The sequence below is a fragment of the Mustela nigripes genome, chromosome 1 (assembly GCF_022355385.1).
Source record: "Mustela nigripes isolate SB6536 chromosome 1, MUSNIG.SB6536, whole genome shotgun sequence".
Taxonomy (NCBI): Eukaryota; Metazoa; Chordata; class Mammalia; order Carnivora; family Mustelidae; genus Mustela; species Mustela nigripes.
Window position 1 is genome coordinate 19948019 of NC_081557.1, and position 12808 is coordinate 19960826.

General features: G+C 55.9%; 1 protein-coding gene across 1 annotated transcript in view; it reads left to right on the top strand.

Moving 5' to 3' along the window:
- Positions 1-12808, top strand: part of ABTB2 (ankyrin repeat and BTB domain containing 2) — a 174230-nt gene that overhangs the window by 147815 nt on the left and 13607 nt on the right. The window contains exons 4-8 of the mRNA XM_059405999.1: positions 5707-5859; positions 7179-7344; positions 10087-10176; positions 10612-10713; positions 12660-12756. Coding sequence (XP_059261982.1) covers positions 5707-5859; positions 7179-7344; positions 10087-10176; positions 10612-10713; positions 12660-12756 — 608 coding nt within the window. The remainder of the gene's footprint in view (positions 1-5706; positions 5860-7178; positions 7345-10086; positions 10177-10611; positions 10714-12659; positions 12757-12808) is intronic.

A 12808-nucleotide genomic window follows, 5' to 3' on the forward strand; every position in this document is an offset into this window, starting at 1 on the left:
TTTTAAGGGGGAAAAAGTGGTTTTTGCAGGCCTGTCCTGTCAAAGGGCCTTAGGAGACCCTTGGCTTAATAAGCTCAGGTTCAAGTATATGATTAACTTAGAGACACAAGGAGAAACTGAGTCATGTGGCACGTGGGGCTGGTCTCTGTGGTGCTGCTGAACTGGCTCTGTGACCTTGGGCGAAGCACTTGGCCCCAGGAGGTTGCCATTCCCTCCCCTAGCAAAGAGTCAGGCCATGCCCACTTCTTCACGTGGAAGCCTCATCTCCCGGACTGTCCCTCGTGGTGGTGGCCGCTGTCTTTCGCACACAGACACGTGCGGCCGGTCGGTGGCCTTTTTAAGTGGCGTGGTTTGTCACAGAGGCGGCTCCACCTGATGTGCTGGTGTGCATGAGGGTGATGGTTTCAGCAGCATTGGGGCAGGCAGGGGCGTAGGTTCCTAACCAGCATTCCGTGCCCACCCACCCTGCCCCTGCCCCACGTCATGTGTCGGTGAGTCTGTACCTTGCTGTGTCCCTTCCCCTAGTGCGATCCTAGACTGCCAAGGCCGGGAGGCTGCACTGCCAGAAACGGCTTCCAGATCCCACCCCTCACAGTGGTTGCATCTGTTTTGTCTGTCTTATGACTTGAGATGGAGTGGGTGATGGGCAGTTTGCTGGCAGGCTTTTGCAATCTTTACGTGTTTATACTTGCTAGAGGACCCAGGAGCGGGGAGTCGACCCCACTTGAAGAGCTAGAGTTGAGGCATTTGATAGGATCAGATTCCTGTAGCCTATTTTGCTGCTATGTGTTTTCTCTATCAACAGACACTAACATAGTAATAATAGTTCACTTTTATTGAGAACTTGCCATGTGCCAAATGCTGGGCTAAGCTCTTCCATACATACTTCTCGTGAGGTCGTCCTGTTATTTATACCGATTTGGCTGATGGGACGACTGAGGCTGAGGAGGCACACGATCACAGTTGAATTTATTGCTAGTGATGCTGGATCCCAACCCAGAAGGCTCCCACTTGAGCCCACAGCCTAGATCACCACGGAGTACACAGACGGCCATTGTCACTGGAGTCAACGGAATACCAGCAAAAGAGGTTCTCGCCATGGAAATACCTAGAAGTTGCCTCTTTAAGAGAAAAACAGGCCCAAAGAGTTTAATGATCTGTCCCAAGTTGTAGCGCCCTTTCGCCAGCTTTCAGGAACCTGGGCTTCCTTGCAGTGAGGGTGCTACGGGGAAGTGGGGTAGGAGCCTCAGTTTGCTGGACTGAGAAGGCGCATGCAAGTCATAGAGTATTCTAGAACTGGCCAGGCCGTGTGCCGCCAGAGGCAGAACCCGAGCCACACGCTCTGCCCAAGTATAGCCTTGTCTTGAGGTGGTGATTCTCAAAGTGTGTTCTGGGGACCCTTAGGGTCCTGAAGACTTTCAGGAATCTACAGCGTCAAAATTATTTTCATAAGAATAAAGAGCTATTTACCTTCTTCCTCTCCTCTTCTCACATGTGTCCCGGGGAGCTTCTCCAGAGGCTCTGTTACAAGTGATGACGATATCAACAAAAGCTGATACTGGGATATTGTTGGGAGATGCGAACTGGCGCGTTTACGTTCGAATATTTTGGTTTTTGTTTTGTTGTTTTTTTTTTTTAAGATTTTATTTATTTGAGAGAGCACCCAGGGAAGTGGCAGAAGCAGAAGAAGGAGGCTCCCCGATGAGCAGGATTGAGCCCAACTCAGGTCTCTGTCCAGGACCCAGGGACCATGACCTGAGCTGAAGGCACACGGTTAACCGACTGAGCCACCCAGGCACCCCTAACATTTTCTGTCTGGATTCTGATTCAATAATAGCCATAAAATAACACACTTAAACAAAATCTCTTTGGCAGCCTCAATAATTTGTAAGAGTATGAAGGGGATCCTGAGACGAGAACACTCCAGAACCTCTATTCAGAGATATTGGACCCAGCAAGGGGTGTCTTGGCAACAGAGGGGCCAACCAAAGGGGGTACCTTCAGCTATGCCTCCTCCCCCTCTGGCACAGCGGACACCTGCCCTGGAAGCAAAAGGCTTGTGGCCAACCTCAGCCTAGAGAAATGGCAAGAAGAGAGAAACCGACTTTTTCGTTGGGAGGGGAACAAAGCAGGCTACCCTGGGGACAATGCAGATGCCAATATTCCCAGCCTTGCCCCTCTGGGGCCCTCTCACCCTGAGGGTAGGATGTAGCCACAGCCGGTCCAGATGGGAGTTTTTATGGGGATTTTCCAGAATGTCCAGGAATACAGGCCAGCTTCTCAGCATGTCCAGTGGGCAAGATGAAATTACCAGAAAGGAAGTAGTAGCCTGGAACCCACAGGCCAAGGGAAGGATGTTACTGAGAAAGTCTATGAATTGCTTGTCATTTTATCTTCCCATGGACCACAGGGGACTGGGTAGGCCAGGGGGAAAGGTCTTCAGACGTCAGTGTGGGGGCTGGCCCTGACAGGAGGACACCAGCCACTACCCCAGAGGCAGAGGGACCCTTTTAACCCTGGAGGATTTCTGTATGTTGAGAATATCTAGTTAGCGTTCAATTCAGGAAACAGAAGCCACTCTAGGTCTTTTAAGCAAGAAGCGATTTAATGCAGGGAGTCAGATGCCAACAGAATCATTGGAAGAGCTCAAGGAGCAGGTTCAAGGCCCAGCCTCCCAGGAGGCTACAAGACTCCTCCCGCCAGGGCCGCTCCCTCTGAGATAGCCCCTAAAAATGCAATTCCGGACTAAAGCCGAAAGAAGTCTTTGTCTTTGCTTTCTGAAGCACACAGCCTCTGAAGCACTCAGCCAGGTGGAAAATGGACACTGGAAGGGTCTGTAAGAAAAGAAGAACTAGACCTCATGTCTCATGAAACTGGCAAAGGGGGCACAAACATGGGCTCGGCCTCACACCTGTTCACCAGGCCTCATGCAGCTGGATCTTAATGGCGAAACCTGATTTGCCTCCAGAACCCCAGCTTCAAAGGAGTCTGGGAAATGTAGTTTTCAATGGTTTATGTCTCCAACAAAGATGGGATAATGGAAGCTGAACGAGCCAATCCCCAGTACTTGCCCACCAAGGTTACCAACGCCGTATTTTTTCATGTACTGAACTCTCAGAGGCCCAGAGCGTGATGAATCACGACAGCATCTGATTAGACTTGGTGATTCCCCAAGTTCCCTCTTGGATTTCCCCGAGTGCAGCTGGGATATGCTGCTTAGAGCTTCAGTGTCCATACTTGGCACTTGGTCTTGGCTGTCGGCCACAACAGGGAAGAGTGGCTGGCAAATCCATGAACTAGCTTTTCATTTACACTTCAGTCCCAATGCTGGTGGTTTAGATAAAGCCTTCCCCTTGGATCAGAAGGACTGATATATATATAGAAATATGTGTCTGAGCTTGCCTTCTAGCATTGCAATGTCAGAATTGGAAAATCCAAGACTATTTGGGGAGAATTCAAATGGGTATTTATAATCAAAGTTCTATAAACAGGAGGAATTCACAAATGGCTCGTGAACTTCCTATATTCTATACGCTCCCCCCATGGATTCCTGGCTTCCCCACTTTAGCAAGTCAGCACTATGCCCTTGGAAATTATATGCCATTCTTTTCTGGGCAGAACCAGGAGCTGGTCCAGAGGTGAAAGCTTAGATACACCATAACAAGTTCCTGACGCTCAGCCTTACTTTTAGTCATTGGGCCAATGTTTATTGGGGGCCTATTCTGTTTAGTCCCTGTGCCGGGCATACTTGGGAGTACACAGACATGAGCAGGCCATCGTCCTTGTCCTGAGGCACAGTGGGTCTATTCAGGAAGATGAGACACGTTTATTGCAGGAAGAGCAAGTTCAAAGGGATCTTGAAACGGAAAGAGATTATTTTCTTCAGGGAGAGAGGATCAGGAGGGCTTCTGGAAAGAGAAAGTATTGGAACTGAGCCTTGAAGAATAAACAGGATCTGGATGGGCAGAGATGAGAGTAGGTTCATTCTCTACAGGAGGTATGAAGGGCAGGGGAAGCTTGAGAACCACGGGTGTGTGGTGGTCTGGTATGTCCTGCTGAAGGATCCAGAACTGGAGATGGGTCGGGTGAGGTCCAGGGCACTAGACCTCAGGTCTCTTGAAGGCCAAGAGCAGCTGGGTTTCCCCCACTCGTGACTATTCATCACTCCAAGTGGTACACGCAGACCCGGATAGGTTTTCTGAAACGATGGGCCCAGAACATCAAAATAACTTCCAAATGAACCACCTTCAAGATCACATCTGCTTATTTTGCTTAAAAATAAATAAAAAGCATCTTTTCCCTCAAGGAGAAAAGCCCTTAAAAGTTCTGACAATTTCCTGAGTGTTTGGAAATCTGAGACCAGTGGTCTGAGGGTCTCTTGTGGATTCCTGTTGACTGACTTAGTGGCTGAAGAAAGAGAATAGAGATCCTTTTCCTGGTCACAGCACCTCTCTGTGAGTCTAGGGGCAAGATGGCGGGTGACAGCAGACACCTAGTGCTCCCGGAGCCCAGGGCGTCCCAGGGAGTGGGGTGTGGAGGAGTGGCAGGCATCAGGAGGGCGGGGAGCACACACAGGAATTGGAGGCAGACTCGGGCTGTCCTTGAAGAGAACAGCCACAAGGGGCAGGGTGCCAGGGCTGCCTCATCCTTGTGACCAGGCAAGGAAAGTTCTGGGCAGAGCAGGCTGGTTGTCCATTGAGTCATTTGGCTGTCAGGGCCGCCCACAGCCCTGAGATGGGTTGGACTGTGAGGTGGTCTCCCAAGATGGTCTTCGCCATGGGAGACTTGGCCAGAACGGATAGAGGACAGGAAGAAAGCCCCTCTGGACAGGGAGCGGACCCTGCCTCCCCAGCAATAATCCAGATCCGGCAGGATGGGGACGGGAGGGCTGGGCAGGGAGAGGGCTAGCCCTGAGCAGCTGTGCCCGCTGTATTGCTCAGTGCTAGGGGGCACTAGTCACAGGCCATGTGAATGGCGCCCCCTAGTGACACATGGACAACCTTGTGAGTGGTGCTCCCTAGAGTTGGCAACTCAGAGGCCTTCCCCAGCAGAAATCTCTCCCTGCTTCCACCTCCCCCACCCATGTCACTGTGGCCCTGAGTTTTTAGTGTTATGCTCTCCTGGGACAGGGAGTGGCATGCTGAGGCACAGGAAGGGACGTAAGGCCCACCTCAGCCCAGGTGCAGGCTGAGGAAGGGGGGGGGTGACTGTTAACTATGCCCCATACGTCAGGACACACAGCTTCACGACAGCCCATCTCACAGATGCCGAGAGCAGGCTCAGGCTGTGTTGGTCTGTGGTGATGGGGCACAGCTGCTTGGAGCAAAGCTGGGGTGGGAGCCAGCGTCTGTGAGTCTCTTCCCTCTGCACACCCCCCACTACCCAGGAGGCAGTCTCCCCTGCAGAGGGAGACCCCTGTCTGAATTCAGGAGTCCCCCATTTGACAGGCTGGCAAGCCATTCCTTTCATGGGTCACCTAAGGCCCTTAGGTTCTGCTCGTGGCCCATGATGGGAATTTCTCCTGACCCATGACAGTGTCTATGGAAGGGGACAAATTGGGGTCTCTCTGTGGGCAAGGAGCAAGCCCCCCACACCTCACTGCCTGAAGCTTAGGGGTGAGCAGCCGCTGTAGCTATGCTCAGAGCATGCGTGCTGGAGGGCGCCCCCTACCTGCCTGACCCTCTCTCTCTCTCTCCTGCTTCACAGGCCCTTCATGCTGCTGCCGCCCCTGATGGAGTGGATGCGTGTGGCCATCACCTACGCAGAGCACCGCCGCAGCCTCACCGTGGACAGTGGTGACATCCGGCAGGCCGCCCGACTGCTGCTGCCCGGACTGGACTGTGAGCCCCGGCAACTCAAGTACGGAACGGGGGAGGAGTGAGGCTGGAGGGCCCGGGCTCCACACCCAGCCCCCTGCATAGTCCCCTGTCTGGAGTTGGGGAGGGAACCTTCCCAAGGCTTGCTCTGTGGGTGCCATGCCTCTTAGACTGATCATTCCAGACCTTGGCTGCTTTCTGGGTGCATCTTCTGCAGCCGTGGGTGACAGAGCAGACACGCATTTGGATATGGGCAGGAGAGCCCGCACGTCTGGCTCTGTGGGATATTTAGGGAGTAATCAGCAAAGGCAGGTCCTCTCCTCTGTTCCTATCTCTGACACTACTTTTTCTGAGCTCCTCCTTGGTGTAGGCACTGGGCTGAGCCCTTCCTTTGTACATGTGTCATCTTGGTCCTTATGACAAATTTACAGAAAGCGGGGCTGTAATGCACGTGTTACAAATGGAGAAACCAAGGATCAGGGAGGAATAATAATTCACACACAGATACTCAGCTAGAAAATTGTCTGAATTTGAAGCCAGGTCTACATGGCCCCAAGCCTAGACTCTTAACTTTCTTCCCAGCATGACTGTCTTATATTGGACTGGTCTCCAAAAGTTAGTCTGGAGAATGTTCTGCTGGTTATCCTTGTCGTATGAGAGACATGCTTCTTTCTTTCTTTCTTTCTTTCTTTCTTAGCCTTTGCCCCGACCCCAGTTATAGCCTCCTCACTCTCCATGGAATATTCCCAAATGTTATTCTGGGACATAAACTTTCCACACTTTGGCCCAGCTAAGGCTCCAGGCTGAAGCCCCCCATTGAAGCCCCTCCATGCCATCTCGTAGACACAGTTTTTAATCTGTGACTCTCGTTGGTAGGATGGCTGGATGGTAGTGGGATGGTCATGGGGTTCTGGGCCTTTCTCCAACATCTGTTTGGTAATTCTGGGTCTCCTCGGGAAGCCTTGAGGAGAAGATGTAAGCCAAGGACTGGAACCTACTGTGGGCATCCTATACTCCGAGGGCAGCCTTCGCCCTGCAAAAGGCATACAGGCGAGCACTGTGGCCCAGGCTGGAGCTGCTTCTGGGTCAGGCAGAGTCCCTGGTGGGTTCTTTCTGAGGGGACTTCGTTTCCTGACAGTGGACAGCTCCAAGAAGCTCAGAGCTCTTCTTTAACATGCTTGCAGAAGAGCAGAAGTCTGTGCTCCTCATGTCACTGAGCATGACAAGGCCAGTCGCTGCCGATCAAATGTAATTCCCTGTCTTCCCGCCCCTCATCAGCTTCACCTCCTTGAGAGGCGAAGCCCTTGCCCCGGGCATTCATACACAATCCTGATCACGCATCTCGGGGTCCCATCTGTGCAGACCCGAGTGCTGTTTCAGCTCCTTCCGGAGGCTGGATGCCCGAGCGGCCACGGAGAAGTTCAACCAGGACCTGGGCTTCCGCATGCTAAATTGCGGCAGGACGGACCTCATCAACCAGGCCATCGATGCCCTGGGCCCGGACGGGGTGAACACTATGGACGACCAGGTGCGTGCAGAGAGCTCTGCTAGCCAGGCGCGGGGGACATAGGAGGGGACTCACCGTGGTGAGTGGCGGTGGCACAGTCCTTCTGTTCCAAATCTGAGAGCTGCTCTGCTCGGTGCTCCTGAGAAGTGGGCAGCCTCCCAATTGGCACCCTGCCCCGGGGCTGGTGGGCCGTCAGCTGGAAGACTTTCCTAGCACCGCCGGGGAAACCTGTCTAGGAGCTTCTGCTTCCCCCGGCTGGAAGGCCAGATGCTGGCCCGGATGGTGCAGGGCTGGGCAGAAGCCCGGAGGACTGGCTGTGAGAACTAGTCACTGGGGCATGTGCCCTGGGCGCCTCGTGGGCTGCTCCGCGCCAGGCCCACAGACCCTGCTGCCTCCATGGAGTTAGCGTTCTACTCGGGGAAACACGTGCTAAGAAATACAAACGTAACATACCGAGTGTGGTGGTGGGAAGCGTTAGAGAGTAAAATGAAGCCAGAAGAGGAAGCGTTGGAAGTGATTCACAATTTGAGATAGAACTCGGGGGTCTTGTTTGCTGTTTACTGTGTTGGCCATGAGGGGGGCCATTTGTAGGGTGCGGCTATGTTCCAGGCACCGTTCAAAGTGCTTTGCCCAGATGCACTCATTCAGTCTGGACGGTGGCCTGAGGAAGTCGTACTATTATCATCCCCATTTTATAGATGAGGACAACTGAGCTCTGGAGAAGTTGCTTTATGTGAGGTCACACAGCCAGGGCAGAGCAGTCTGACTCCAAGCTCTTCGCCCCTATGGACTGTCCAGCTGGTTTGTCTGATGCCACTTTGTGCATCCTCACTGCAGAGATGATGGCACTGTGGTCTAGAAGGCCACACAGACGCGGGGGGGAAGCTCCGTGACAGCAGAGGACTTGGGTGGAATGCTGTCCTGTGAGGTGCCAGTGCAGGACGGGGTGTGCTAACGTGCCAGCTCAGCCACGAGACCAGGGTGGACCTGGACAGGTGACCATCAGGCAGGACGGCTGGGGCCCAGCGCCTCCGGGAGTGGGAGGGCAGGGCTGAAGCAGAGAGCGGTGGGGCAGCGCTCCAGGGAGAAGGTGACTGGGAGCAGGAGCACAGAGGTGGGATGGTCAGGCCATGTGCTGGGCTGGGGGTCCGAGGCAGGGCAGCAGGGAGGCCACAGGCTGGGCACCTCTGTCAGAGCAGTTTCCCCAGGCCTTGCGGGGGCTTTCATCCTGGGGGATCTGCTCCTTGCTTAGAGCGCCGGGGTGAGGCCCGGGGCCATCATAACCGTGGCTTCGTGGACAAGCTGCCCCTCACCTCCATGATGAAGGTCACTTTCCTCGCCTCCACCCACGGGGGACCGCAGCCCCAGCCCTGTAAGGTTCAGGGACACCTCTGCATCTGGCACGTAATAAAGACTCAGTGAGCATTTGTTCTGGGTCTTGCATCCATGCGAGGACAGCTATGGTTATCCATGAGCTCTGGCCGTCGGCCCTGCTAGCTTTACCCTCCCCGCAGACCTGGAGGGGGATGGGGCTGCCACAGAAAGGTCGTTTCCCCTCCCGGGACTCGGAGCCGATGCAAATGCTGCACTGCGTGCAGATGCCGCGTCAGGCAAGTGCGGAGGGGGCTGACAGCAAGCCAGAGCCCCCTCCTGTCGCCGGGCTCTTCTCGGAATGCTCGATCCTGTTTGTGCCCTCAGCCTTGGTGTTTATGGGATGATCTGTGGGTAAACAGTCTCTCACCCGTGATTAATGTCAGGCCATTTCTTTATCTCTCGGCACTAGGCAAGGATTTATGAGGTAAGGAGATCTTGTCTACACACAAATAACCTAATAAATAACATCGCAGGCTCCAGACGCGCGCTCGCCAGGATCCAGCTGTGGAATAACACTTTCCCCCGCCGCCTGTACTATGACTGGCCCCGGAGACAGGCTCCCAGCCAGGAGGCAGCCCGGCGAGCTGTGCTTCGAAACACAGGGAGGGACTGGGCCTCAGCTTTCGGAAAAGCTCGTCCTGGCTCCGTGGCACAAGAGAGCAGAGTGAGACCCCCGGCCGCACTCCGTGAGCTGCTTCCGAGGGGCGGCTTCACGGCTCAGGCGGATCTGGGTCCCGTGTGAGGTCCTCCTCCTCCTCGTGTGACCTGGCCTCGGTTCTTTCTGCTCCTCGTCTGTAAAATGGGGATAACAATAGAGCCTCCCTCATAGGGGTGTTATGGTGACTCAAGGAGATGTTGGCCATAAACCACTTGATGGGGTGACCGAGGTGCCCAGGGCCAGGTGTGGGTGAGGAGAGTGCCGGGTGACACCGCGGCAATGACCAGCTCACTGCGTTCTTGTGATTTCTTAGCTCCTGAGGTTGGCTTCCTCTGGACAAAGCACTTCACACACAGTCACTCATCTTTTTTACAACAAGCCTATGAGCTGGATACTGTTGTTCTCGTTTTCAAGAAGAAACAAGGAGAGACAAGTGACCTGGACACAGTTTACAACTCCCCTTGGCAGAGGGGGCCTCGTCTGGCCAAGTCTGGCTCCAGTGCCCCTGCTCTCCACCCCTCTGGGGTCCCGCCACACTTGTGGAAATGGCCCCTGCTCGCGCCTCATGGACTGTGTGTCCCTTGGTCCCGGGAGGGGCAGGAGGGCGAGCTCAGGATGGGCAGCTGGGTCCAGCAGGAGCCCGGACTGTGGTTTCTGGGACTGAGGCCCGTGGATGACGTGACACCATGTCTGTTCCCGGAGGGTTTAGGGTTGATCTTTGATTCCCGTAGGGCCTGACGCCGCTGATGTACGCCTGCGCAGCCGGGGACGAGGCGATGGTCCAGATGCTGATTGACGCGGGTGCCAACCTGGACATCCAGGTGAGCAGCGCCGCGGGGCACCCAGCCCAGCAAGGGAGCAACCCACAGTCTCCAGCAGCTGCGCCGGGGCGGTGTCTGGGAGGAACGGGAACGCAGATGCTCAGGGCACTTCTGCTCTCACCTGGGCTTCCCATCCGAGAGCGGGGAGCAGAGCAGACAGAATGGGCTCGGTTCTGTTTCCGGGACAGCCTCGTCCCTGCCGTGTCCCTACCCAGGAAGGGTGGCGCTCACCTATCATCCTGCCAAGTCTTGTCTGCGGCAGGGCAGGGGTCGGGGGGCTTCATGCAGACATGACTAGGGCAACAGAAGGCACTCAAAGGGGCTCCTAGTCACCCTCCCAGCCGATGCGCCCCCTTGCTCAGGTGCCTGGGTCACCTGCCCGGGAATGGCACTTGCCCACCTGAAAAAAAATGGCTCCTTTGTGGTATTTTCCAGGTTCCAAGCAACTCTCCCAGACACCCCTCCATCCACCCCGACAGCCGGCACTGGACCTCGCTGACGTTCGCTGTGCTTCACGGGCACATCTCTGTGGTGCAGGTGAGTGTCCACCACGTGTGCAGGGAGCCCTCGCCTGCCCGGGGGGCCAGGCCCCGAAAGTAGCCCTGCCTGGAATCCGAGAGAGCAGAGGTGCTGCTTTGGGCCTCTCTCCGAGTCAGCAAGACAGACCCCCCTGCCCCCATGGTTTGGCTCAGGGAGAGGGTTTAGGATAAGGATACGTGTGCAATTTTAGGGAACAAGCCCAGGTCCAGGCAGGCATCTCCGTATCAGTCCGGGAGTCTGCGGGCTTCTGGAATGGCACGTGGGCTCCTTTTTCTCTCTTCCGATCGTCTTCCCCACCTGTAGCCCTTTCTGCTCCCTGGCCCCATCTCCGGATGTCCTTCTGGTTCTGCCCATCCCCATTCAAGGCTTAGTCTGTGGATTTCCCAGTTCCTGAGAGGACTCAGAGCGGCACAGCTCACCTGGCCAGACAGGCCACGCCCTGTTGTGCCCACGATGGCCCAGATAGCTGTGGCTGGGGTGAGAGTGGGGCTCCAGCCCAGAAGGAGAGCCGAACAGCGGCTCAACCCACATAGGCCACCAGCCACTCTGCCACTCGACTCCCAGAGTCCTTTGCTCCTCGGGCCACTGGGGTGCACGGGGTTGCACACTCCTTCCTGGGAGTTCATGCGTCCGCCTCGCAGACTGTCTGCTAGACGGCAGGTTTTCTGAGGGCAGGGGCCGTGCCCAGGCTGTTGCCTGTCGCAGCGACTCGGTAGTGGGTCTGCACTAGGCCAGCTGCCGTCCTCTGCCTACTTGCCACTTCCTGCCCTCCTGAGCACTGAGCAGAGCTCCAGCCTAGCCCAGACCGGCCGGCAGGGCTGTGCCCCAGACCTGCCTGGACTGGGGCCCAGTTTCACCCCATCAGGCGGGCCTCCACCTCCCCCACCTTGGCGCACCGGCTCGGGCAGCAGGGCCACAGCTGGTTTCTGACTGATGAGAGCCTCCGGCCGACAGCCATTCCCCACTTCCCACATGCCAGAGCCCAGGCTTGGCGGTCAGCCTGGCCTCCCCATGCCTGGTCTGCAGGTGTGCGGTGGGCGGGGTTTCCCCTGGATTTGGAGAAGGCTGTGGGTTTGGCGTCAGAAACCCAGGAAGGATCTCAGGGCTCCCTCCGGAGCAGCCGGTCAGGGAAGGTGAGGTGCAGCTCAGAGTCACCTGCTAGAGCTTCATGGACGCCACCCCTGCCCCAAGGCAAAGCCAGGCCTGGCTCGGCTGGAACTGCTTGGCGTCTGTTAGCCCTGCACCATCTTGTCCCTACCAGAAGGGAGAGAAGTGTCCCGGATAGAGAGGTCTTGCCCCAGCCCCGTGCCTCCCCATCTTGCCTGCTGGACTCCTCTGGTGAGACCCCATGAGGTCTTTGGTTACGATCCCTGTTGTGGGCTCAGCACCATTCCATTTCATCCCCAGCATGGCAGCAAGGCAGGCCTCTGGCCATTTTTCAGATGAGGAAGACTGAGGCCTTGGGAGTTGAGCTCATTCCCCACCTGAGGTCACTCACTGGTTAGCAGCCAGCACTGACACTCAGCTCTTTCTGACTCTAACACCTCCCTTTCCCACTACCTCTGCTGCCTCCCAGAACCTCAGTTTCCCCTGGTAGATGGGGGGGTGATACTTTCTGTTCTGCTCACTTGCATAAGTTCTTAGAAAGGTCACTGCAACCGATTCATAGGAAAGCATTTGAAAAACAGGCTCCAAGGCCCCCACAAGCTCAGGGCCTTGATCCAAAGCCACAAAAGTGGATGTGAAGATTCTAGAAACTTGAAGCCCTGAGGGTAACTTCAAGTTCCAGAGTTTAGGTTCCTCAGCTGCCCAGGTGAGCTGGGTCTTGGCCACATGCCTGGAGGGAACCAGAGGCCCTTTGCCCAAAGCCTCCCCTGTCACATCCCAGCCACTCCCCGCCACGCTGATGTGTCCTGCCCCCTGTCCTGCCCTGTGCCCTGCAGCTGCTGCTGGATGCCGGCGCCCACGTGGAGGGCTCTGCAGTGAGTGGCGGTGAGGACAGCTACACAGAGACCCCTCTGCAGCTGGCCTCCGCAGCCGGTAGGTATACGGCAGCTGCCCTGCCCAGCAGCCCCCCCCCCCCCCCCCCCCC